Source organism: Drosophila takahashii, chromosome 3R (assembly GCF_030179915.1).
Source record: "Drosophila takahashii strain IR98-3 E-12201 chromosome 3R, DtakHiC1v2, whole genome shotgun sequence".
Lineage (NCBI taxonomy): Eukaryota > Metazoa > Arthropoda > Insecta > Diptera > Drosophilidae > Drosophila > Drosophila takahashii.
This window is the reverse complement of record NC_091681.1, coordinates 11,958,618-11,986,279: the sequence shown is the minus strand read 5'-3', so window position 1 is coordinate 11,986,279 and position 27,662 is coordinate 11,958,618. Positions and strand designations below refer to the sequence as shown.

At 38.2% G+C, this 27,662-nt stretch overlaps 2 protein-coding genes across 4 annotated transcripts in view; one reads left to right on the top strand and one right to left on the bottom strand.

Moving 5' to 3' along the window:
- The window catches only part of Nlg3 (Neuroligin 3), a 102,942-nt gene extending 90,152 nt beyond the window's left edge, over window positions 1–12,790 (top strand). For both annotated transcript variants that reach the window (XM_044392513.2, XM_070217600.1), the window contains exons 7-13: window positions 745–1,137; window positions 1,905–1,941; window positions 4,638–4,850; window positions 6,537–6,675; window positions 7,037–7,188; window positions 9,110–9,222; window positions 9,624–12,790. In XM_044392513.2, coding sequence (XP_044248448.1) covers window positions 745–1,137; window positions 1,905–1,941; window positions 4,638–4,850; window positions 6,537–6,675; window positions 7,037–7,188; window positions 9,110–9,222; window positions 9,624–10,765 — 2,189 coding nt within the window. In that variant the 3' untranslated portion in view covers window positions 10,766–12,790. The remainder of the gene's footprint in view (window positions 1–744; window positions 1,138–1,904; window positions 1,942–4,637; window positions 4,851–6,536; window positions 6,676–7,036; window positions 7,189–9,109; window positions 9,223–9,623) is intronic.
- On the bottom strand, window positions 5,498–27,112 carry LOC108068213 (uncharacterized). Of its 2 annotated transcripts, none has more exons than XM_070217610.1 (2): window positions 26,953–27,112; window positions 5,498–5,732 (listed from the first exon to the last, which is right to left on the bottom strand). In XM_070217610.1, exon 1 carries the CDS (start codon window positions 27,110–27,112, stop codon window positions 26,975–26,977), a length of 138 nt encoding a protein of 45 aa, XP_070073711.1. In that variant the 3' UTR covers window positions 5,498–5,732; window positions 26,953–26,974. The 2 variants fall into 2 exon arrangements, with proteins under 2 accessions (XP_070073711.1, XP_044252269.1); XM_044396334.2 differs by lacking the exon at window positions 5,498–5,732 and adding an exon at window positions 26,432–26,554.
- Between the last annotated feature and the right edge of the window lie 550 nt (window positions 27,113–27,662).

Below are 27,662 nucleotides of genomic sequence, written 5' to 3'. Positions count from 1 at the left end.
TTTATTTAAATACTTATTCAGAGTTCGAGAAATTTTGATTTTCATTTTTATACCCTTGTAGAGGGTATTATAATTTCAGTCAGATGTTTGCAACGCAGTGAAGGAGACGTTTCCGACCACATAAAGTATATATATTCTTGATCAGCACCAATAGCCGAGTCTATCTAGCCATGTCCGTCTGTCCGTCTGTCCGTCTGTCCGTTTCTATGCGAACTAGTCTCTCAGTTTTAAAGCTATCGCGATGAAACTTTCCCGAAAGTCTTCTTTCTATTGCAGGTAGTACATATGTCGGAGCGAGCCGGATCGGACCACTATATCTTAAGGCTCCCATAGGAAAATTCAAACAAATATAAGAAAATTCATTGTAACTTTGTAGGAAGTAGGCGTTTTGATTCTTGACTACTTAAAATCAAAATTGGAATTCCTGGTACTGCACCGAGTAGGCATTACTTTATCTACAAGGGTATATAAGCTTCGGCTGGCCGAAGGTAGCTTCCTATCTTGTTCTTTTTAAGAAAGCTAATTATTACAATTAAAGTACATTTCTTTTAACTTCCTATTAAGAAATATTTAAAATTAATTTATTGATTCGAATTCAAGTTTAAAAGTAAGAAGATTTTACCTAAAACCTAATCAAAGACATTGCAAAAGCGTTTTGGATTAAAGATAGAAGAGCTTTCCACATTGGAAATTCTACTGTCGTGTGCCTTTAATAATTGTTTCATGTTTACTCTTCTCCTCCAGGCCTGCTCTTTAATAGAGCCATCTTGATGTCGGGCTCTGGCCTGGCGCCCTGGTCACTGGTCAGCAATCCGGCCAAGTACGCGGCCATTGTGGCCCACCACGTGAACTGCGCCTCCGACCTCCCGCACGCCCACCTCATGAAGTGCCTGCGCGAGAAGACCCTGGACCAGCTGCTCAGCGTGCCCATCCGCCCGCCGGAGTTCGGCTTCGCCTTTGGGCCCAGCATCGACGGGGTGGTCATCGACGGCGGGGACTACGTGCCGCCCGCCCCCGGATCACCGGCGGCTCAGGCCCAGGCTCAGGCATCGACGGCCGCCGGGAACGGACTGGGCGGAGAGGCGGGAATCGCGGCTGCCGGCGGCTGGGGGACGCCCGGCCAGCTCGAGAATATCGGTAGGTTTTGAGTTGGCAATTGAGTTACCAGTAATTTTTTTAAACAATTGAGTGCTCGAAAAAGTAGAATTTTTTTTGTTGGGAATCCATGTATTAAATATACCTCATAAAATCGAAACTTCTTTAAACAGCACATCTAGGAATATGTAATAAAGAATTGCATACTTCTAGGATTGTGACATAATTCGCCGCTTAATCTTCTAGTGCGTGTGAAAGAAAGAATGGCTGCTTCCCGATTTAACAGATGCGAACCACAACAACTAAATAATTAATTGGTGATTCGAAAACTTACGCATTTTTGTATCCGGGTGTTTTTATGGGAGTGATAACCCTTTTATAGTTTCTATTGGTATTTTGGTCGACCTGTTAACATAAATTATTATATTTTTGTTAAAAAAAAATATGTTTTTGTATTATTTAAATAATGTAAAATATAGTCATTGTTCAAGGTACAAAATATATTTGACACCTCTTAATTATGTTAAAGGGTGATTAGGTAAAATTAATGAAAATAATGTTAAAGCATCTGTTCGCATTTTTTGTTTACTCGCAAATTACTTTCATTTCCTTTGCATAATTAAAATAAATTATAATGGAATGGTTTTTTCGGTCCTCCATTTTTCTTCTCAACACGACTCCGACGGCTTCTGCGGATGATGATGATCTTGATGATGATGAAAATGATGTTTCCTCACACATATTCCTGCACGAATGAACAAAAACACTCACGCTTTCACGACATGCGGTGGACTTTTTAATTAATGCAGTATTAATGAGAAAAACTGCCATTAACAAGTTGTCAAGGTAAGTTGGGCCAGGCCAGCAAATGCTTAATTATTTTTACCTTAACTCGTACCCTGCCCAAACACATACAACCATCTGTGGGATTACACAAAGAAAAAATAGTACGAAAAGAAATAAAATGTTTACTTAAATAGTACACAAAATAATAATATTGTGTTTAGAAAATACTATTATCAATATACAACTTAAATTAAAACAAGAGAGAACGCTATAGTCGGGTGCCCCGACTATCAGATACCCGTTACTCCGCTAAAGGGAGTGCGAAGGAGGTGGAGATAAAAACTTTGATCCGCCGTAACTTTTTAACGAATGGTCCGATTTAAAAAATTTCTTCTACATTTTGATAGGTATTCATAAACACAATAAAACTGCATTTTTACTTTTCCGAAATAATGAAATTTTTAAAATCGTATATAAGCGATTGTGGGCGTTAGAGGGGGCGTGGCACCCTTTTGAAACAAACTTGCGCTGCGTAGGAACTCCTAGAATCTGCATGCAAAATGTCAATCTTCTAGCTTTTATAGTTTCCGAGATCTCAGCGTTCATACGGACAGATAGACGGACATGGCTATATCGAATCGGCTAGTGACCCTGATAAAGAATATATATACTTTATAGGGTCGGAAATGCTTCCTTCTAGCTGTTACATACTTTTGCACGAATACAATATACCCTTTTACTCTACGAGTAACGGGTATAAAAATATAGCCGCTGAGTAAATTATTTCCAATGTGCATTAAGCTTTTCCCCCAGTGCATAACTTCATGTAACTAGAGTATGGTCTATAATTAATTTAAAGTTCTGGCTTCTTTTGGCAAGCTTGTGCTTGCTTTGTTGGGTGTCAAAGGAGTTTTATCTTGGCTTTTGCCACGGCACAGCCGTTAGTTTAGCCAGCGATAAGATTTGGCCACAAACCTGCTTTGCCCACACTTGCATATAATTAATTTATGCACATTAGGCACGCAAATGCTGGGCTTCATTTTGTTATGCTCAGCTCGCTGCTGCTGGTCATTGTGGCTCCTGTGGATTTCTGTGGATTTCTGGAGTGCCGAGTGGTGTGCGCCACTTGATTTATGCACTTTGTGTTTGAGCCATTTTACAATGTTAATATATATTATTAACAGCTAATTAGCTGCGATTTCATAATTGATGTGCGGCTCTGCTGTTGAGACCCTTAACAGGGTTAGCCTTGGTGATGGAAGAAGAACTTACTTGTGCTGAATAGGTATGGAAAATACCTACTAAAAAGGAAAGAGGTCAATAAAAATCTAAACTTAGTTTTTTAGGTTATATACAATTATTATGTAAGAAGTTTCTAGAAATTTTTTATTAATTTTCAGATTTAACTCGTAAAGCAGGGTAACTATCGATATATAGTTCTTCCCATCACTGGACAGCTGCAATTCAAGTCAAGCACCATGGCGAACTGCAATTGAATAGATAATTAACAGAGAATTGGAATGCCAGCCAATCAAACGCACAGTCAATAGTTAATGAGAACTCTTTTTGAGTTGAAAATTGCAGCACTTTGAGGTCCTGGCTTTGAGCTGCACTCGAGTGCAGCGTTGCATTGTGGGTCTAACATGAATTTATCTCGGTGCGCTTTGTAAACTGTCAATGCCCCGGGGGCTATTAGTCGGTCTCCCAGCCAAAGGAGTATAAATATTTCTTTGTGCACATTTAAAAGCAATTTGCCGAGCACACACGCACTCCGAATATCCAAAGGAATGCCATTAAACGCATGCACAAAGAGCAAATAAAATTTACCAAATATAAAACGCAAAAGTTTCGACCGAGCGATCTCTCTTTTCGTCTATGTCCATCGCACACTGTGCGTAAGCAAATAAGGCAAAAGTAAATTTAAAATTGCAAATGCTGCAAGTAGTTGCGATGGTCAGAGCCTGGCAGATACTTCCCCAGCTGCTTTTGGCCAAGAGTTGCCTCAAAGTTTTATATCTATCAAGAGTGCGGTTAGCTGCAAGGGCTGCTTCAACTTGTTTAACAAATGAATGGATCCAAAGTTTTCGGGCAAAATTATTGTGGCAGAGAGATAAATGTGAATTGATGCTTGAGGAATGCAATTTGTTGGTTGCAAATTTGTAATTACAATGCATAATGTAAACCAGAGTGGGCACTTGAGCAGGGCCCTGTGTTTATTTCTTAATTCGGTTGGGAGAAGGTGGAAAATTGACCCGCTCACTCAGCCTCTCAGGTGGCCTTAACTTATCAGAGGAACCCCATTTTCGGCTAGGGGTTAACAAGGGTAGAATCTGACAACTCCTCCATAAGCAATTTTACACCGATAAAATATTCGACTTTTAAAATCAAAATTTTTGCTCATGAAATTTATTTATATTAGTTAGGTAATATAAATAATACAAACTGATTAATTATAATTTTATTTGATTGCCTAAATTATTTAACAAATGATTTCATTTCAATTAGATATTCCTTGATGAATAATAATTTTGTAATTTGTAATAAGTAATAAGTTTTATAACATTTTTCGTTAAAATAAATGGTGTTACTAAATATATATATGTAATAGGAACGTATTTATGTCTTAAAAAAAAGTTACAAAACCATAATTCATTAGATTAAGTTTCCAAATTCTTTGTATAGTTTTCTGAGCGACTTTAGGACAACTTTTTCCAGTGCACACATTGACTCCCCATTTCTCATTCGCATTTTCGCAGATACGACCTGATGGCCGGCGTGACACGTGCCGAGGCCTTTTTCAGCTTCAATTCGGGCGACGTGCAATATGGAATCGAGGCGGATCGACGGTCGAGAATTTTAAAGGCCTACGTACGCAACACGTACACGTTCCATTTGAACGAGATATTCGCCACGATTGTCAATGAGTATACGGATTGGGAGAGACCCGTGCAGCATCCAATTAATATCCGGTGAGTAATTGCGTTTGTTTGCGAGCCCAAGCCCCTCGAAGCTGAGACTCCAAACGGGTGGAAGGATTGAGGGGTCGAAAGGGGGAAAGGTGGGAAAGGTGTGTGCCAAATAAATATTTCGTTCTTAATTAAATGCGCAATGGCATGCCCCGATCTCTTGCTCCGGTGCTCACTTCCCGAGCAGCTTTCAATTAAAGCGGCTTAAATGAATCTTGATTTCAATCTTATGGCAAATGAAATGCAAATTTTTCGTCCATTCGTGTCGGCCTTCCAGCCTGCCAGTCTTCATAAATAATGTTTGGCTGCAATTTGTCTGCAAACTGGTCGCATAAGTAACATGGAAATTGCTCGCACACAAACCCAATCAAATATATGATTTGCTTTTCATTTTTCGATTTCGATCAATATTTATGTTTGCGACTAGGTCAAAGTGACATCGTAGCCGGCACACAGAATGCATTCATATCATGTACAATATATATTTCGGCTCTGGGTTCGTTTCGGTTTCCTCAAACAATTTATTTGTGTTTGCATAATTTATGCGGAATTACATTTCAATATTTCCAAAGAAATATGGCAAACAAATTGATTTTCCCCAGTGCAACGCGTGGCGTATACTTAATACAGCCTTTCACAGCCTTGTGTCAAGTATTTGCCGGAGTTGTGCGGACGTGCGTTAAGTGGCCTGCAATGGAGCACGGCACACGTTTCACGCTTCAACTCCGCCGAAGACCGCGTTTCCTTGGAGCATTGATCATGGGTGCGGAGGAGGAAAATCAGGTGGGCTGTGGAGTAGGCTCCCTTTCCATTTAAATGTCAGCAATACAATAAATAGGTTTGCCAGCTATTGAAAGTTTTCCTTGCTGAGAGTTTTTATTATGTCTAAAGTTGGAAAAATAAGAAAAGTAAATAAATAATTGAATAACATAACAATAGAACGTTTTCTTCTTTTAATGTCACAAGTTTTGAGACAAGCTAAATAATATAAAAAAATTAAATTTTAAAAATACATAACAAATATAAGTAGTTGACACCAATAACATTTTATCATTTTTTGTATAACTTCGGGATAATATAAATATAAATATATATATATAAATATAAATATAAAATTTATTAAATTTATATAAATATTATAAATCGGTTTAACAAAAAGACTATTTCAAATAGCGTTTAAAGGTAAAGCTCGCCCAATATTAAGCACTACATTTTGCGAGAGGCACACAAAATAATAAAAAGCGAAAGACTGAACCAACGGCTGGTGGTTCCATCTTTGCTGCATTGAAAAGATATGTATGCAAATGCGCCAAATGGGTTTTATTCAAATTTTACGCTGCTGCATTTCGAATGCTAAACAAACTAAAAAAACGTAAAGGGCAGACAGACAAAAATAAGGAAAAGTGCAGCAGAATCAGATGGGTAAAAAAGTGGGGACCAAAAATAGGCTTAGGCCGGCGTTGAGAACCCCACTTGGTAAACAGGTAAATACGAGCCACATCAACGAAAGTGGCAGCACTCAAAGTGGCTTGTTAGTTGCGCACTTGAACACAGCTCGATTGGCGGAGGGCAATAGCAAAATAGCCGGAAAATTGAAAACGAGCTGAAGGGCGCTGGCGGGCAAATATTGAAAAATTGTTATTTGATTTTAATGTTGTGCCTTTTACCCCCATTTTCCATTTTCCGCAGCGACGAGACGCTGGAGGCGCTGAGCGATGCTCAGGTCGTAGCTCCGGCGGCTCAAACGGTGGATTTGCACTCGGCGGATCATCGAAACTCCTACTTGTACGTTTTCGACTACCAGACCCGATTCGGCGATTATCCTCAGGTGAGTTCAAGTTCAGGGTGGGGTTTAAATTAAAAATAAAACATGCCATATATTGAAAAAAATCGATGGCTTTTGGGGAAATTAAAAGATGTCTTTGTACCAGATTTACTGTTGAAACTTACAGTCAAGATATAATTAAATGGTTTTATAAACGGATTTTATGTTGCTGTTTAGCTTTACCAACATTAAAGAACTTCTACTTCTATTACAAATTGAATCCTTAGCTATTTCAAATATCGCAGTTGTGTAGAATAATTTCATGGGCACACCAAAAGTGGAGATGCAAATGCATTAATACTAATGGGTGTAAGGTCAAAGGGCTGACACTCAATTTAATTTCTGGTTTTCTGGCATTTTGCAGCGCCAGGGTTGCATTCACGGCGAGGACCTGCCCTATATCTTCGGTGCCCCACTCGTTGGTGGTTTCAATCACTTCACGCGCAACTACACGAAAACCGAAATCAGTCTGTCGGAAGTTGTGATGTTCTACTGGTCCAACTTTGTGCGAACCGGGTAAGTGCATTCTAAACGCTGCAGGTTTCCATTTTAGACGGGCTCAACTAACTGACCACAAGCACGTGCACTGGGAAAAAACTCTATTTCATTTGAGATAACTAAACCAAACTTAAATTATAATACTTATGATTAAGTTTATATTTTCTTTTTCCTTTTAAAATTATAAAGGGCATAGGGGAACAAGCCTGGGAAAACTGCCCCAGGCGATATTGCAAAATTTTAGATGAGGATTGGTAGATAGGAACCTAATGGATAAGAATTCCAATTTTCAAATATTTTGATCCGCTGGTTTACGAGTAATCTGCCGCAACTAAAGAACATATCACTTGATGTATCTTCCCTTCGGTGGTTCTTGAGAAAACTTTTTTGATGCCAATAATTTTTGTGTTAACCTTCAAGAATGTCAGCCATTCTTTGGATTTTTACCATTCTTATAAGCTAACAAAAATCGCGATTCAAATTTTCAAAAAATTGGTTCAAGACTTTCCAAGTCTGACAACACCGCCAATTTTTTACAGTTTGTGTGTCCTATAACCATCTACTTCATATAAAATATTCATAATTTTTCGAGTGGTGCAACAGTGTTAAACAAACAAAAAACTGAAGAATTTATTTCTGAGAGGGTAGGAATAGAGTCAATAAAATATATTTGGCTTGTAAATAGTTAGTTCTAAGACCAGAATTATTATCAAAGAGTAAAGTTTTTAATATTATGGGTGAAAAGTGGTCCGAATTATAAAATGTTTGGCATGTATTTGCTTGTAATTGATTTAATAGGGACCCAGTCCCAGTCTAGTCCCCACAGCTTCGAATTTCATATCCTCCCTGGACAGAGATTTCATAAGAAATCTCTTGAGCATGGATGACCAACAAATACTTTAATTATGTGATTCTAAAGAAATCGCGGTCCAAAGAGGATTACTTAATATGCGATTCTTTCGGCACCACCGTTATTTTAAAAAGCAAGATAGTAATTTGAAAGCTTTAATATGCGGAGCATGATAACAAATTGTTAACAAATTCGCGCAATAACAACGGTGCCGAAAGAATCGCATATTAAGTAATCCTCTTTGGACCGCGATTTCTTTAGAATCACATAATTAAAGTATTTGTTGGTCATCCATGCTCAAGAGATTTCTTATGAAATCTCTGTCCAGGGAGGATATGAAATTCGAAGCTGTGGGGACTAGACTGGGACTGGGTCCCTATTAAATCAATTACAAGCAAATACATGCCAAACATTTTATAATTCGGACCACTTTTCACCCATAATATTAAAAACTTTACTCTTTGATAATAATTCTGGTCTTAGAACTAACTATTTACAAGCCAAATATATTTTATTGACTCTATTCCTACCCTCTCAGAAATAAATTCTTCAGTTTTTTGTTTGTTTAACACTGTTGCACCACTCGAAAAATTACGAATATTTTATATGAAGTAGATGGTTATAGGACACACAAACTGTAAAAAATTGGCGGTGTTGTCAGACTTGGAAAGTCTTGAACCAATTTTTTGAAAATTTGAATCGCGATTTTTGTTAGCTTATAAGAATGGTAAAAATCCAAAGAATGGCTGACATTCTTGAAGGTTAACACAAAAATTATTGGCATCAAAAAAGTTTTCTCAAGAACCACCGAAGGGAAGATACATCAAGTGATATGTTCTTTAGTTGCGGCAGATTACTCGTAAACCAGCGGATCAAAATATTTGAAAATTGGAATTCTTATCCATTAGGTTCCTATCTACCAATCCTCATCTAAAATTTTGCAATATCGCCTGGGGCAGTTTTCCCAGGCTTGTTCCCCTATGCCCTTTCAAAAGTTATTTTCTATTTAATTTTCTTTTTTCTCCGTGTACGAAATAGAATTCGCATTTATGCAAGCAATATTAAGCACTCTATTTCGCATGCTTGCAGCAATCCAAATGAGCAAATGGAAACGGAGCACGGCAGTCGTCAGGAGCGGAGTCGCTATAAAACCATTGAGTGGACGGCCTACGAAAGTGTTCACAAGAAATACCTCAATTTCGGTTAGTATGGAAATTAGTTCTTAAATTTGCCTTTGAGTTCCATTTGTTAGGGTTAAAGATTAAGGTTATAACCAGGGACCGTAAATAATCATTATTTGAGATTTTTATTTTGAAAAGACTACTGTGATATTTTGTTTTAAACGTCAAAAATAACGTTCTTTTTACTCTTGTCCACAAAGTATATGCGTTTTAACAAATCTGGAAAGCAAATTAACTGTTATTTGTTCATGTCTATAAAGTGCATAAAAACCAGTTAAATTGTTGATTAAAACTTGTAAAAACCTCAGTAGGCCTTTTAAAATAAAAATCTCAAATAATGATTATTTACGGTCCCTGGTTATAACATGCATAATTGGGAATTCCGTTTGTTATTTTCCCTTCCTTAAACCGTTTCTCTTCAGATACCAAGCCAAAGCTGAAGAATCACTACAGAGCACACCGCCTGTCCTTCTGGCTGAACCTAATCCCGGATCTGCATAAGCCAGGTGGCGATAATGTGCCCGCTGCCCACCACCAGCTGCACGATGACGACGACGAGGACAACAATATACCCAGCGATGCCTCCGTGAAGCCCCTTAATCCGCCGTACACTTCACGGGCTGCCAATGCAGCGGCCATGGGGAACTTTACGATTTTCACCAACCAGGTGTTCTCCCTGCTCAATCTCAGTTCGCCGTCCTCGTCGCTGCAGCGGAACGGCACTCGCTACGGGGGCGGTAAGATATATCCGGACGATATGATGGACGGCGATCACGGGGGCGGGGCGGCCAGTGCCTCGCAGGACAATGACGGCTTCGCTGCCTACTCCACGGCACTGAGTGTGACGATAGCCATAGGCTGCTCGCTGTTGATCCTGAATGTGCTGATCTTCGCGGGAGTCTACTACCAAAGGGACAAGACCCGGCTGAGTGAGCCCAGGCCACAGACCAAGCTGAAGAGGCAGGAGAACGGACAGATGCCGAACAACATTTGCGGGGACCTGGAGACGCTGACTATCCACGCGAAGAGCGACCCGGCCACCATACTGTCGCACCACCATGCCATGCAGCACCACCAGCTGCCACCGCCGGAATTCGCCGACATACCCCACCGGGCGCCGCCGCCGCCGAAACACATGAAGTCCCTGCAGGATCCGGGGGGCGGGGGCTCGGTCAGCGGTGCGGTGGGCGTTTCCGGGGTGGTGCAAATGCCGCCGCCACACGCCCTCCAAGTGATGGGCAATCAATGCGGCACACTGACCAAAAAGAGCTGCATGAAGCAAACGCAGGCCCAGGCCCAGCAGCACTCGCCTGCCCAGCAGCAGCAACAGCAGCAGCAACATGTGGTCACCCATCAGCAACACTTGCAGAATCATCATAATCAAAGCATGACCACTGTGCTGACCACGGCCGGTGGATTGGTGGTGCCCACGCCACCCACTGTGCCGGTGATTGTGGCCACCACCACGCAGCACCAGCAGCAGCAACACCAGCAGCAGCAGCAACACCAGCAGCAACAGCAACAGCAGCAGCAACATCCACTGATGGACGAGCTGCGTGTGTGACATTAATTGACCGTGCGTTTTAAATGTGATCTCTAAACGCACCGCGTCCTTAGTCCCCAATCCCCTTCCCTATGCGTTTCAGCTGTCTCTCGATATAAACTACATGGGCCACGGGGCCAGTAAGTGTGTGTCGGGAGCCAAAAACTGTGTCTATCCAATACACACAGATGCTCCTCCTTGCTAAACTCTGTTGCTAGTTGGTTTTTATCAATTACACTGTAAATAGTCAACTAAGTGTAGTTTGTTGTCAAACTCATTATCAAGGAAAGCTATCTTGGAATTTTCATAAGGCTAAAAAGTGTTCAACAAAATGTTTAATTCTATATGTTTTTCGAATTAACAATTAGAACGACTTGTAGGACACTTTTATAATAATGATTTCTGATTTAGAAATGTATTTATTGCCAATTCTATAATTTATATAAAATTTATGGAAGTGCATATAATTATGTTGGTCATTAGACTTTAATTTCTGGACTATATTTTAAGTATTACAAATTACTCTTTTGTATACTTCTTAGATCAGACTTTTCATTCACCCTTTTTAAATATATTTCTGCATTTCGCAACTAATTAGGACCAATAAAACTATGCGATTCCAAGTTACGGACAAGTTTCCATCTCTTCCTTCTGTTGGCGTTAGTATAAAAACATTACGGTAGAATAAAATATAGGAAAAACTAAGAGAATTCTGAATGCGTAAAAACAAAAAAGAACATGAATGTTATTCTTCCAAAGACTGAATTATAATTGTGTATTGTGTGTAAATAAAACTAGTTGCAGAATTAAAAGTACTATGCTCCATGTACAACAAAAAACTCCCACATATATATTAAATTTCAAAGGAATAAATATGAGAATACAGTTTTTAGCCAAACAAAAAACCAAGAGAATTAGGAAGCAGTCCAAGAAAAATGGCAGCCATAAAATCAAATCATGTACAGGTGCAGGAGAGCTGTTCGTTTAAGTTTTGGCAGAAGATTTGTAAAAAAAAGTTGTACAACTACCCCAACAAAACAATAGAAGCAACTTAAACTCAAGCTAAAAATGAAACTAAACTTTGGTCAGACAGAGAACAAACAACACGAGAGCAAAATTAAATTAAACTGTTAATTGTAAGCATGCAGCTACTTTGTTATGTAACTAAATAAATATTTATATAGCTATTAAAATTAAATGCGTATATAAGCCCACACAAAATAAAAAACCAGTAAGCTCCTCTATATAGCTATACAAATTTCCAACTGCGAGAATAGTTAAAAATTCCATTAGGAGTTAAGCGGGGCAATTGAAATGCACAGTGGAAGCATACAAATAATCATAATTTTATTTTTTTGTATTCAGTTGTTTTTTTTTGTTCTGAATTACAACTATTTACAAACAATTGCCCAAAATTGTAATTAAAATGGAAATGATACGGGAGAAAAAAGAGGAAGGGAAAATTAAGCAATGGAACAGCTCATTAAAGTGAAACAGCGCGAAAATTGCAAACAATTTACAGCGCTTATTAAAAATACTTGTAAATTATATAAACACATTTAGCGGCAGTAAAAACCAAAGTGGGAAGAAAGCTGTAATAAAAAACAGAAACCATTTACAGCCCAATCGAGGATGTATAAGTCTATAGCTTCTGTATGCATATACATACATCTATAAAAGTAAAACTATATATTAATGTAATGGTGTAAACTTAGCATAATTAGCAAAATAATACAAAAAGTACATATAAATAATATATAGAGTGCTGCATAACTGGCAAAACCAAAACGATACAATTAAAACTAAAACTCATGAAAACTATTGCGTTAGAAAATGTGTAACGATTGTGCGAAAGGTCTTAGCATTAATAAATTCGGACTAAATGGAATATATTAAAAATCGGTAAAAAGTATAAAAATAAAAACCCAATGAAAGGAAAGAATAAAATTTGATTTAAAGGTTTATAGCCACAAAAACGGTGTGAAACAAGTTGCAGACACTTAAGATGAAATGAACATTTAAATAATAATAAAGTTGCAAAAATTATATGATCAAGTGGTTTTTATGGAACAGAGCAGGTAAGTAATTCAATTATTATAATTATAATTTTAAATTACTTATAAAAATCATCTCCAGTGTCCTTTCTTATTCTTTATAATGCTTAAATCAAAAACACAAGCTAATAACCAAACACAAACAAATTTCATCATATTTAAATAGATTTTGAATAGCCAATTTTAAATTAATACCATTTCATCTTTGTTTTTTCGTCCTGTTCAAAATTTACTTTTTCTTTAAGTTCCCAATGGAAACCAATTGCAGTGCTTAACCAAACGGAAGTGTAAAATAATGGAGGCATATTCACTTTAAGAGACCATTGGAGCGTTCAATATCTGCACACATGTGCGCCAACACATCCTTATTGAGATACAGATACAGATACTTCCCAGCATCTTTATGCGAAACAAATATGGCACTGGCACCCACACAGATAAACCCACACAACTGCAGTTGTTAACCAAATATTCGCAGAGCTGCAGCATCAAGGATAAAGGAAAAATACGGACATGCGGGGAAATAGTTGGGCTGTGCGGGGGCAGACCGAAGGATAATAATGGTTCTATTGATACCAAAATAGAATGCGCAAAGGCAAAGCTCGTTGGAGATAAGTTTCCTTAGCACAAAAAAGAGATGGATAAGAACAAGAAAATCCATTGAAAATAGATTTATTATGTAAATTTGGCAAGCGTAAGTGAGTTCGCTATTACTCCATCTGTGTCTCTTGCAGCTTAATTTATAAAATAGAATAACAGCGCTCCTCTTCTGCTCCCGAAAACTCACCCATATATGCTTAAGGCTATAATTGAATCAAAACAATTTCAAACTAGCTCCGCTCTCGCTTTTCTCCTCCGTTCGGCTTAAGATTTGACTGATTTTTATTACCAATGACGAAATCCAATTGAAAGTCACAAAACAATGGGGCAAAACAAGGAGAGTCTTGGCATCTAATCCCCTCCGAAAAAGTTTCATTTTCGTAGTTTAGCTTTTGGGATTGGGATACTTTTTGCATACGCCGTACGTGTTGTATTTCGTCCGTTTCACTTAAAATCAGCAACCAGGATGGAAAAGGCGTTTGCCTTTTGGGTGGGCGTTATTCAAGCTGTGCTTAATTTATTAGCACAAGTCGGGCGAAATTAAATAATAAAAGTCTTCCAAGTGGCTCTCCCCTGCTTTTCTCCCTATGTGTGAGGGAAAATTATCACTTTTAATGCTGCCAAAAAGGTCACGAGTCAAGGGGCGTGGCGGGCGGAGGTCGTTCGACCCTTTGATGGGCGTGAGGCCAAAAGCAAATGGCTGGCGAGCTGAACATCCGTCCTCCCCGCTCTGCCAAGTCCCGACAAGTTGATAATTTATGTTGCGAAATCTGTTGGAAATTGCTTTATACGCTAATAAAAGTATTTCCAACGGGGTACCAAACAACTTAATTTAAGGTGATACAGAGTTCCGGGGAAACTTAAGGGGCGAAAACTTAGAATTGAGATCTCAAGTGAAAATCAAGTAGTTAATAGCTCTTTAGATATTTAAAATACAATTGGGCACACATATTTAATGGCAGATTGAGAATACGAGTTTGCAGCTTGAGAGCTTCTGTGTCAGTTTATACTCCGTTTTTTTTAAATTACCTTTCTGATCTTCCGACTGACCAAATCTAGGCTAAGACCTTTGGAGTTAAAAGTTTTACTTTGGCCAGTTTTATAGCACATCAACGTTAATCCTAACCAAAATTGAGTTCGGAATTGCTGAACAAAAATCGGTCGGCGAACAAAAAAATTTGCACAATTTGCGGAAAGTTCGTTACTGTTTTTTCCCAGAAGCTGTTGGGAAAGTTTAAACGAAATCGAAGAAAAGTGGCCAAGCAAAAAATGTTATACACATTATAACAGTTTTCCGTTGGATAAACTTTATTTGGCTGGCAATTAGTTTGTATTATTTTTCAGTTTGCTTTGCCATTTATATTTGTTCTCTCTGCTCCGGTCGTAGAGTTGCATTTTTCAACTTTTAAAATATTTATACAGTATGCGTTTTTTCAGATTTCGCCGGCTAGGTTCGCTTTTTTTGGCAGCCAGGTGAAAACAGGATTCCGTGCTATACGCTTTTTGAATGCCACAGAAAGTTTTATTAGTTGTTTGACCAATATCTTTGCCCCTGCTTCCCGCTTTTGGATTTCGTTACTTTTTCCGTGCCACAAAAACCAGAAATAACAAAGTTTGGCCATTGTCTTTTTGTCATTGTTGAGTAAAAACTTTGCACTCTCCTTCAGCCCGGCAGATAAACTCGAATCCAATTGGCAACAGCTATGAATAACATTTCAGATGGGCCCTGAAACCGTTAAAGCCGCTAATTAGTCAGGCGAAGATCCGCTCAATTGGCTTAGGCGATTGTTTCCTCGAAACTTAATTGGATACACATGGAGGGGCTGCTCATCCATTCACACGAGATTATTTCGATAGACTCGTCAAATCTCATTTGCATGGCACAGGGAGGTTGGCAATAATATCGCTGGGTTACTTTCGGTCCACGGTTCATATCGCATCACACACTTATTCGATACAATCCCCAACTAACCCAGATTTCGCTTACACGTTCACATATATGGGAACCATAATCTATCCATTCAGCCAAATCAAATCGAATCACAAATGCAGCAATGAGAGGACGGAGGAGCCAGCTCTGAAGGAGCTTACATCCGATGCAGTGCACACTGGAATACGGAGAGTGCAAAATGAAGACTAGGTCAGCCCTCCATCCATCCATCTATCTATCTATCTGTATCACTAGCCCGCCCGATCCACCTCTACATCCACCCACTCGAGGGTCGTACTCGATGGCTGTCAATGATGGCTCCGGCTGCAGGGAGCGGAATCGGAGGGCACCAACTGCCCGACAAGTGTCGTATGTCGTCCTGTCTAATGTTAAGCTACTTTTCATGTATGCCCCAACATCCAGTCCCCGTCCTTTAGTTGTGGCAACTTCGAACTTGCGCACGAACGCACACAGCACGAAAACAAATACATCGGGGGAAGACTCGACCATAAGGTACCCGGTACCATGAATCAGCATCTCATAACTTGTAGTCATGTAGATCAATAAACATGATTAAAAACATCGATTACCTTACTTAACATGGAATCAGCCATTTTTAAATATTTCACAGCACCTTATATGGTATCTAAATATTTTCAATAGATGCGTACAACACTTGTTGGTACTTATTTCCCATTTTTTCCTTCATTAAGAGGTATGACAAACTCAAGGCACATACTAAATAAAGTAGAAGGGAAGACTCATTCTCCATCTGAGGTCTCTGAGCTTTCAACGCCTGTTAAGCATCGCAATTATTCATGTTTATGATGCGATGACACTGCCAACTGTTCACCTTTCTTCCCCTATCCAGTTTTCCCTTTACTTTATACTTTATATTAGCCCATGAATGACGGAAAACCAGGGGAAATGTAATGGGGGCCTTAGAAGGTGTTTCCAAGTTAGGTCACGACCATGGCATCAAATTGGTTAAGATTGAAAAATTATAAATTATCGAATGCAAATATCCGATCGGCATACCGAGTTCTTGGAATACCTGAAGGCAAGGGGTTGAGTTGGGTCCATGACTAAGGGGTTTAGATACTTCAGAGGATAGAGATAAGTCTCTTCGATTTTGGAGGTCCTTTGTACTCCTAATTAATATTACACCGTCGTGTTGGACATGTACATTGTGTGCCTACGTTCTCAACTCAACCACAAAGACCACCTTAAGATTTACAGTGCGTTCAATAATTGCAAGCAAATGTAAACCAAGAAATTTACGAAATATATATAGTTTGCAGCTATTTTAATCTTTCAAAAAGTTAGTTAAAAGGAAGATTTAAAAATATTTATCAAGTAAAGATGAGTCTATATTTGAGAAAATACATTAATTTTCTACAATATTTAAGTCATTTGTCAAATGTTTGGCTTATCACTAGTTGACCTAACAGTTCGAACCATAGTGTACAATTAAAACAAGGCCTCGGATAAGCAGATCCCACATTTCACCAGCGCCCACTTCATTCAACACCCCCAGCAAACTGTTCTAAACTTAATCGTGTGTTCTGCATAAGATTATGAACACGAAATTAAACCGGTAACAAGAAACTTCAATTAGAGGTAAACATTTTGATTAACACACAGGGAAAAGGGGGAATGGCAAAGGGGCGGCAATGGATAAGTTTATCTGACCAAGTGCAGTTCAAGTTGGAAATCGCTCCAAGCTTGACGACAATAAAACATAAAAATTGCTTTTGGCCAAACGCAGCGTAACTTTGTCCAATCAATTTAAAAAATAAAGTAAAAGCTGAAAAAATAGCACGTTTAATGGAAAAAGTTTTTGGCGCCAAGGAAAATGCTGCTAATTTGATTGTCATTAGACGGCGAAGGCGAGAAACAAATTCATCCAACCTTCGCCATTGCCATAATGCCTACACTCAGGGAAAATATGGAGTATTCAGTAAACAGAAAATAACCATTTGCTTAACTACGATTGAGTTTATTTAATTATAGCAAAAATTATTTTATTCAAACAGAAATTTTCAGACAATATAGTAATCATACATAACCTATTAAAAAACTCCAATACTCCATTTATTCAGAGTTTAATATTTTTTTTAAGTGTTTATGTGTATGTGTGAATAGGCTATATGAAAGGTAATGCATATAATTGAATTTTTACACAACTAAAGAAGAGGCCTATTCGCCAAATGCCTTTGTTGCTAGAAAAAGCGCCGGCGAAAAGATGGCGATGCGATGGTGATGAAGACAGCGGAGAATGCCGTCGAAATTAAAGTGAAATTGAAAAAGTTTTATGAGCTTTTCCTCCATGCAGCGGGCCCCACAAAGAGAGCAGTCGGATGGCGGGAAAAGAAAGCAAAATATTACACAGCCGCCGACGACGCGTAAAGAAGACAAAGGGCCAAAACGAGAGGGAGTGCTTGGTAGTGGGAGTGAGAGGAAGAACGCTTTGCCACCGCTAAATTGCCTTCCTGTTCGGAGGCTGAGGGCATAACTTTGTGCAGCAGGTTGCTTAGGTAACAGTTTTATGTAGTTATCCCTCCGAGAGCCAATAGAAAAACGATGTCGGCCTACATCCTCAGTCTCCTCAGCCTCAACCTCCACCTCCTCCGCCCACACGTAATTGCATAATAATTGCAGTGGCAGCGCCACCAACAGCAATCCACACTCTGACAGCTCTGAATCATCCGAAGGCGGCTGCCACGCCCGCTTAAACTAATTTTCCCATAGAATTACTTTGGATGAGTTTGGTAATTAATGGCAGCGGCAACGGTGAGCAAGTCATCTCACACAGAGAAAAATAACAACAGGGTTTTCACTCAAAGCAATGCAAAATTAGTGTTTGGTGCTTACATTGACAGACGCAATCATATTTTGTTCATTTAGTTCATTTTGATTAGTTTTAATTACATTTTTTTAATAAGCGGTCCAAAAAAAAAATATTTTTCACAAAAATGTTTTCAAATATTTTAAAACTTTTTTAGATTTAAGCTCTTCGAAACGTTCTTAAAGTTCCCTTTAAAATAAATGAAAACCATATATTTTATTAAAGTTTTCAGTGCGTATGAATGTTATATTTTGAATCCAACAAAATTATGTTGGCATGCCTTAAATTCCCTGATGCTTACAGTATATTATCAGTAGGTGGGTAAGAGTGGGACCTAAAGAAAAAATTCAATATAAATATAAAAATATAAATTCAATAAAAGTTTACAAAAAAAAAAAAACATTTCAAACCAAACCTATACAAAATACTTAAGAATTTAACAATTTGGTCATTTTAATAACTATATATTTTAAATAAAATTAATTAGTTATAATTTGAGTTATTCAAATAAAACAGATTCAATGGCCCATTTAGAGCCGTTTTCTCATCCGCTTGTTCAATTTAAAGAACTTTTCCAAACGATTTAAAGGGTAAGCCTTACTTTAAATTTAACAAACGGACGAGAAAACGGCCCCAAGAATATTTTTTGTCTGTGCTTTAAAAATAAATCCAGTCAGAAAAGCGAATCAAGACAACCGAGGCAGCTATGTAGAACTTCATTCATAAATATTTCAAGCTGGAGAAAAGAGAAGTGATTGGACAGACTATGCAAACGATATACCCTTCTTTTATATCTGAAGTTAAGGTAACCAACTTAAAGTAAATAAATAAAGAATTGTCCAACCACACGACAAGGTATTTTAAAGCCGACCAAAAAAATCTTCTGGTTACATGCAACAAATTATCCATCCGTATCAATTAATAGCTATTTTTATGCCAAATAAATTAATCAAAAAATCGTTGTTATTAAACATGAGATTCTAAAAATTCTTCCCCTCCTGTAATATCTTTAAGTTTGAGTCAAACGCGCAGCTAAAAAATAAATATCATTTTAGCGCAAGAGCGGAGGCGCTAAGTCAACGAAGCGAATAATGTTCAACCCATTGAAAGTCAAAGTCATTGCAAATTAATTGAAAAATCAAACAATTTTTTTACGTTTTCCTGCTCCTTACAGACATTGAAAACGGAAGCTTGGACGAAAGCCCTGCGTGGCCTTTAATCTCAAAAAAAACTATGTTGCAAAGACAGGACGAAACAAAGGCCCAAAGTTAATTTGTTAACCATTAATAAATATTAAATAGCATATAATTTTAATTTATCATAGATAATGATAAAGGCTTTCATAGTAGCTATCTATACATTTATTTTAAAAGTCAATCATTTTATTTGACCAATCTACATTTTATTTTTACAATGACTGATATGCAAGTAATAAAATGAATTTAAAGTTAACTTTTTGGTACAAAAGTACTTTTAAAATGCTCAATGTGGCAATAAAAAAGTAACAAGTTTAAAGGGGATTGTAAAACTTTATTGGGTAATTTCACTAACAAACTCTGGCTTTGGCTCCAAAAAAGAAATAATCCTTCGTCTTTCGGACTTTGAGGTGGCCGGACCACATGGCGTATGAGCAACACTATGCAGATGCAATCCGCATTCAAAGTTGCAGAGCTGAGAGTCTTAAGAAAACACCACCCAAGGACACTAGACTGTCCATTCAGTTGGACTGCAGGAGGTCCTCGACAGCAGCTGGTGCTATTAGCACGTGACCAGGAGTTGCTACTAAGGGATTTGACACTTTCCGATGGACATTGAATTCACATTTAAATCTGCAGCTATTAAATGGATTTCAGTTGGGTGACAAATAAAATCCTGACAAAAGAAATGTTCTACCCTTTTAAATTGGTTTTTCGTTAAGGCTTTTCGAGGGCTGTTTAAATCAGTTTCGCTTTAAACTTCAAAGGAATTTCAAGAACAGCTTAGCTTAGGAGAATCTAAAGATAAGTCTGCTGATGCAATAAAACATGATTTAATGTTAATACTGAACTTCCTTGTAAATTAGCTTAGCGCACTATAATAATCCCGATAGATGCTTAAACATATAAATGCTATGTAAATATATATTTTGGTTTCACACGGGTTTTTTTCTGCGCCATTGTTTGCCATTTAATTATGTGTTTTATCTTAGTTTTTCATTAGGTTTACAGTTGATTGCACAATTCGAATTAGATTCCGGTTGCCGCTACTGGGAAATATTTACTTTGCAGTGTTTGTTCAATGTTAATTTAATATAATCAATTATGTGGGTTTTACAATAAATTTTTTTTAACGACTTTATTAGAATTTTCTGTATGTGTTTGCAATGCAAACAATGGAATTATTTGGCTGATGCTGCTGATATAAAGTATTATGTATTTAATAATATCACGTGAAAATGAAGGATAATCCCGCATCCGATATGGAATAAAATATGGTTATAAATTGGTAATTACAATTTCCGTGACCTATTTTGACCAAATTGATTTATATTTATCGACGGCAAGATTAATATTGCTTGAAATCTTTGAAATGCTTTTCAATCCCATCCTCAAATCGCACTATTTTCGGCGTTAAGAACACTAAGCTTAATGCATTTTTCAATTAACAGAAAAATGCGGAAAAAGAATCATTAAACCAACAATTAATTTTCATTGACTCTGGTATCCATTATTGCGGTTATAGCCGCAGTTCCCAGTTGAGTCATAACCGGGAGAACCTCCCACCGAATATAACTTGAACCATAATACCGACGAGTGCGATGTGGGTGCAATTTGTGCATTGTTATGTTTCTGGGAATATCTGTTGTGCACACACACTCGCGCCTGCCAATTGTTATTATTTTTCTGTCAATTTTCGCATTTTACAGAAATGTTATAATCCCAGCCCCCAAGCGAACAAACATATCGATCGATCGCAGTTTTAATTAATGCAAAAGCAGAAGCAACCATTTTTAATGTGACATTTGAACATGTTTGCGGTTGGAATGGAAATGAAGAGGGATTCCGTTTAATTGCCAACGGTGGGTGGATTCCGTCCCCGTTTAGTCGTCTTTAAGGATTGCCATCGCAAAATTCAGTAAATTTTAAGTGACCAATTTGCTTTGCTTCTTTTGCATTAATTTTAATGCATCGCCTGACTAAATATTTATGCAATACACAACGCCCCATTGCACATTTCGTCAGTGGAGCATCCAGGAAAAAGGGTTGGAGGGGTTCATTTCATTGGCTGCGCTCGCCCGGATCGTTTGCGCTGATGGCCTTTTGGTTATATTTATGAAATTGCCCGGTCTGGACTATCCACGAAAGGCAGAAATCGTTTTATGTCGGTTCAAAGCGACTTTGAAATGAACTTTTGGTTGAAAGAGCGATTCTAATCAATTTTGATTTCGCACAAATAAGTATGGTATGTCGTTTAAAATCCATCGAGCCAATTCTCAGCTGTATTTTATTTTTTCAAATATAAACCAAGGCCTCAGTAATAGAACTGGAAGCATAGGCTAGGTATAAAATATACATTTCGAATTTCTAATAAATGTAACATGTTTTACCACATTTAAAAAGTAATTTTATTATTTTTATAAAATAACATAAAACATGAAAACAACTCATTCCAAAAAAGGATACTCTTCCTCGCAGGCAGCAAATTTGCACCCGAGCTAGTCCTCCATTATTCAGTTGGGTTTGTTTTTACGTATTTCAAGTTAATGCTATTAAATGGTAATACTCACACGTTCCACGCATTCGAGGCAAATGGGTCGTTGACCGAGGCTCAGGTAAAATAGTAAGGGAGTGGCGAAAATCTGCCCGAACCGGTGGATTTCTCCCATTTGTGTGCATTCAGTTGTGCGAAACTGTGACGTTAAAAATTTGTTTTGCTTTGCATTATTTATGCCTTTTGTAAATGAGACCAACCTCCAGTTGGGGTGCCCATTCAAAGGGGGGATTGCCACACGGCAAAAGGTTGCAAATTGGAGTTGCTTAGCTGTTAATGGAACCAAACCAAATCATGTTTCAGTCCCACACACGAATTTCTAATTTGCAATTATTATTTGGTAGCAAGCCTCATTTCTGTTCGTTAAGCTTGCAGAACTTAGTTCGGTTCAGTTTCTGTACTGCGATTTTATACCATATATTTTATAACCAAATTCATTCTTCTACAAAAATTGCAATTTTAACACACAAAGTGGGAAATAATAAATCGTTTCAAGTCGACAGGAAAATTTCAGATTCAATGGAGGAAAGCATTTCATATTCAAACGAATTTTTGAAAATTAAAATTTAATGAGAATGCAATACAATATTAATCGAATAATGTTGGACGCAATTGTTCCTTATTCCTTAATTTAATAATGCAGTCGAGTTACCCTTCTGCAAATCGTCAAACAAATACAATTATAACGCTGAAATTGGAAATTACAAAACGATGGCAAATAGAACAACAACAAATAACTGTTGAATAATAAAGTGTAGAAAATGAGAAATTTCCCCCTGCGATACAATAAAATTACTCTGGCAACAAAACAAACATTCAAACACAGCGGGGACAAAAAATGTTATTAACACAAATAGAAAATAAACAAAAACGGGGGAAGCGACTGAGAAAGCGACATTTTGGATTTCGTGTGCTTGTTTTGTGTTTATTTTTGTGTCCGGGACAAGCGGGTGAAAAATAAACTACAAAAAAGAAATTTGCATAATGAGGCTATTATAATTTCAATTAAAATTTCTCTATGCTAGGATTTTTTTGGCTGAATCCCCCTATGAACAAACCCGGTGCATGACTAACGACCGCAGAACTACAACAAAAACTGAAAATGTGTTTAGGCACCCCCCTTGCCACTGGGCAAAACAACAAAATCAACAACAAACACCAATCGCTTTAATTACATTATAAATTATGCAAACAAAGTGTGTGCTAAAAAATGTTAAAAATGTGTATTACACCAACAAGGGACGATCGAAGGAATTTTGGTATCTTCTCAAGAATGGGAATAAATTTGAGTTGTTGTTAGCACATGAGAAATTTAATTTAATAGTATTAGTCTCAACCATGTAAATCCCTATAATATTAAAGAGATTTTGCGAGTTACTAAAGTAGCAAATTGATAATCTAAAAAAAAGGTATAAATGACACTATACATCTTGAAAAATTTTTGATTACTCTTTTTTTGTTGAATATTTGAAGTTCAAGCTATTTTTGGGAACTGATCCTGAATAAATAACCTCCTTATGGTTATGCCTAAAAGTGGGACCCAATATTTAAATTGGCAAAACAAGCAATGGCAGGCCGCAACATTTGCATACCCAAATGGGCTTGCTGCTGCCCCTGCTTTTCATGCCAAAAATAAAAACGGCCGTTGTACAGTTGGCTGCCATATTTCGAAGCCTGCCAGTGTCAATGCAGGCGAATGTCATAAATTTCGCATGCAGACGACGAAGATGCGACCCCGCCCCCTGCTCCCTGCTTCCACCGCCTTCGCTGCAACTGTGCCGCATAAATTTTGTTCCAATAAATTTAAATTAGCAGAATGTCAGGGAGGTACGGCTCCGGAACAGTACAGTTACACGAGACAGGGCCGCCAAGTCTGCTGCACACAGTATTTATGGCTCCATTCCGGGGGGATCGGGGGATACAGGGGGCTTATAGGGGGTTTAATGGGGGTGCATACTGGGGAGAGGGCGACTAGGTGCGACAATGTAATGAGTGTGGTTCTGCGGCCAGTGTCGCCACACCTAAGCACATTATGTTGTTGCTAATTAGCGTTGTCTTCAGAACAGAAGGATACACTGGGGAAAGAATTGGGTGATAAATATCTGAATACCACGAAATAATATACCTCTGAAGGTAAAGTTTAAAGTATTGTAAGATTCGTGTAATAATTATCTTATTAGAATTAAAAAATGGGACATTTCTTATATTATAATAAGTGAAAAATATAAGAACATTTTTGTATACCAATATTTCCTATGTTTTAAAACAAATACTTTAAATTAAACAAAAAATTTCCGTTTTATGGTGAACGTGTGAAACCACATCTAATTGCTTTCATTTGCACTCAGGATAAAGGATAACAAATGCAAATCAAGCTTATTTATTCAACGAATCCGACAAAAAAAATGTTGTGTGAAAGGTATTACACACTTTCTTAGCAGTTCTTATCTTTAAATTGAGATCGTGATTTTTCATATGCCAAAACAAATCAAAAAAGAATGGAGAACAGAAATGAAAATGTCTTCTTGATAAAGAACAGAGGAGGGACACTTGCTAGACCGACAACATTAAATATTAAGAGAGCAGCCTCGACGATGTCAGGCAAGTAATTTCTCAAATTGCAAATGACTTTGCAATTGTTTGAGGGTGTAAATTTTGGGCGAAGGCCCAAAGAGGTGGGGCCGTATTTCCGGATGCAACTTGTGACTTATCCCACAAAGCAAATGGTTTGAACCCCACCAGAGTCATCAATATAAGGCTACCACAACCGCAGGCAACTAATGACTAACTGCATAAGTAAAACGAGACAGAAGGCAGGTTTTATTATATCTTCCAATACCCTTATTTTCATTGCCACACGTTACGTATAAATAACTATAATATACGGAATGATGTAAGCATATAGTTAATTCTCAGCATTTGAGAGCTTACATTATAAATTTTAAAATCAGAGCCGAAGCTAAAGAAGTTGATACAGTAAAGTGGTTAAAGATTAAGATAAGATTTGGTAGAAACTAATAATTATTTGCAGTATAAAACAAAAGCGACGATGGGTTATTGTAATTGGGAAAATATCTGAGATACCCAGTGCCAGGGTATAATGAATCGAACATTTCGGAGAGTTTCTCTTCTTGCGGGCCAGCAAAATAGTCCCAAATGTCCATGAGCCGGGGCCACCAGCGCAGCAGTTTATCATTGTGAGCAAGAGCCCCCGGCCCAGTCCGCCTCCCTCCCACAGTGTAGCCGTCTCTCTCGGAGCTGCCGAATCAGCAGTGAAGGACAACGATGTCAGCAACAGGAACAAAGGATGACCTCCGCCGCCAGCAGCCCATAGCACACCATGGCATTCCATTTATAAACCACCAAAACGAGACGATGACGACGACGACGAGCATTGACCAGAAAGTGAGGGAGGCAGGCGATGGGCTACGGAAAGAGACGGCTAGAGGAAGTGGGCAGAGGATGGGCAGCTGCAAGAAAATGCCACAAAACTGTTTGGTTTTCTTGCATTTTCGGATCCCCCTCCTTCAGAACCCCCAAACAAGGACAAGGAAAACAACGCACCAAGTCCTGACAGCTGACATCGTGAGGAAGGAACAGCCGAAAAATATTCAGGGCCCATTGTTGGTCCTGAGTTCTCAGGATTCTGTACGGGACAGCTGAAAAGTAAAAGTTCGTCATTCAATCTATGCGTGTGCTTGAATTCAGCCACGCCAATGACAACTTTCTCTTGAAATATGTTCCTTAAAATTCAAGAGCCAAGATGTACGATTTCAAATTTGAGATGTCACCCAATTCTTATCACAAAATATTGTTTAATCGATTAGTTTCGTTTAAAAAAAAACACAAAATCATTTTTCCAGTACAAATTTAATATTTTTCCATATTATTATTCTCAGTAAATTCTTAATTTAACCTACAAAAAGGTTTTGCCCCCATTGTTTCAACAATGTTGCCTTACCTTTACTGTGACTTTCTTTTCGATTCGATTATCCTTTCAAAATAATCTCTCGGTTGGGTTAACCTGACCCGCATTACTATAAATATGCATTCGTTTCAAGGATGGCCTCAAGGACCGAGACCGAGACCGATTCCGATGCCGACCTGACCTATTCCAAGCCCTGACAACGAGATCTGAAGCCAGCAAAGCGTGAAATTTCAATTTAACCCATTAATAAACCCAGCTGAAAATTTCCAGCGAATGCAATCAGAAGCAGAGAGAGAAAGACACAAAAATAGACAATAGTCAAAGGCGGAGCCTTTCCCCACCAACTATTCATATCCCACCCCGGATTCTCGTCCAACTCTTTGGTTAGTCATCTCTTGAAGCGGCAGCGGCCACAAAACAACTTTGGACTACATTTCACAGGAGCCGCACACACATATACATAGCCATAGAGAGACAGCGCCTGCCACGCCCACTATTTAGACGATTTCACACAGCAGAATAGAGTGGAGGGTGGGGCGAGGAGGGGGTGGGGCAGCACTTCCGTTTCCGCTAGCTTGCACTGATTGTTTTATATCCTGTCAGAGGACACGCCGTTGCCGAAATTCACAAACTTGTTTTGCGCTTTCTTGGCGTCTTGACTAAGAAGCTCGATGCACTCAACAAAGTTGGTAGAAATGGCCTACAATGTGGATAAATATGAGAAATTTCTCAGAACTTAATGTCGTCTTAGTCTGAATTAAAAGAATTATTATATATTATTTGAGGCTATTTAAATAAATTAACTAATTAATACAAATTTATATGAGTAGCAAGATACTTTAATGATTTTTATTAGTTTAATGACATAACTTTTAAATTTATTTCGACATTAAATTTAATTTTTAGAATATTCAAGATACAAAAGTTTTTCTAAGGGCCAAACTATAGCTTAGTACTTGCGCTTCATCTGTCGAAATTAGAAATTGAGTGTTATTGTGAGTGCCTCTCATCCAAAATTATGGTATACAAAACACCAACCACAAACAAAGTTTTTGTTTTTGTCAAGCAAATAACAAGCTTTTAAGTCTATATACTCACAGAGTACCTCTTTGAGCAGCAGTCACCAATAATTTTGCTGACTGTAGTGAGATGGTGGATTGTTGGATTTCGGGTCCCTCGACTGTCGTTGCATTGCTGCGGCATTTGAATGCGGTCCTCGTCCAGCGGCGTCCTGCGAGAGAGCCCAGCATCCTTGCATATTTAATCAAAGTGAATTACAAATGCCACCAGACAATGACAGTGGCAACTTGGCAAATGACGATGAAGTCGACGCCTTCCACGCCCCGTCCTTATCAATTTGAAAGTGTTATATATAACACCAGGACCAGCGCCGGGATAATGTTTCTTTGTTGGCTGAACAGCGGGCGAGCGTAGGAGTCGGGGAGTTGTAGCTTGTAATTTGCGTTAGCGAGATCAAAAAGCATTTAGTTAATAATAAGACGAGCAGTCCATTATTTAGCCATTGATGGGGACCAAGCACTTGCCGAGTCCTTCCACCTAAGAAACACCGCTCGCTCCCTAAATAAAAGTTAATTTATTTCTTTTTCTCAGCTACTTTCCGAGCCCCGCAAAAAGAATGTATTCAGAGAAAGAAGGAAAGTTAACTTTATGGGTTGCACCTTTTTTCCCTTGAACAGGAAAAGTACGCTCAAACTTCCCTTACCTTTGCTCTTAGGGGTTTCCCCCTTGCTTAACCCAATCCCAGTCCCAGGGGCGACAGTTTAATAATTACTCATTTTGCTTTTTTA

Excerpts from the sequence above, each read along its gene's own strand:
- LOC108068213 (XM_070217610.1), bottom strand. The coding sequence starts at position 27,112 with ATGCAAGGATGCTGGGCTCTCTCGCAGGACGCCGCTGGACGAGGACCG.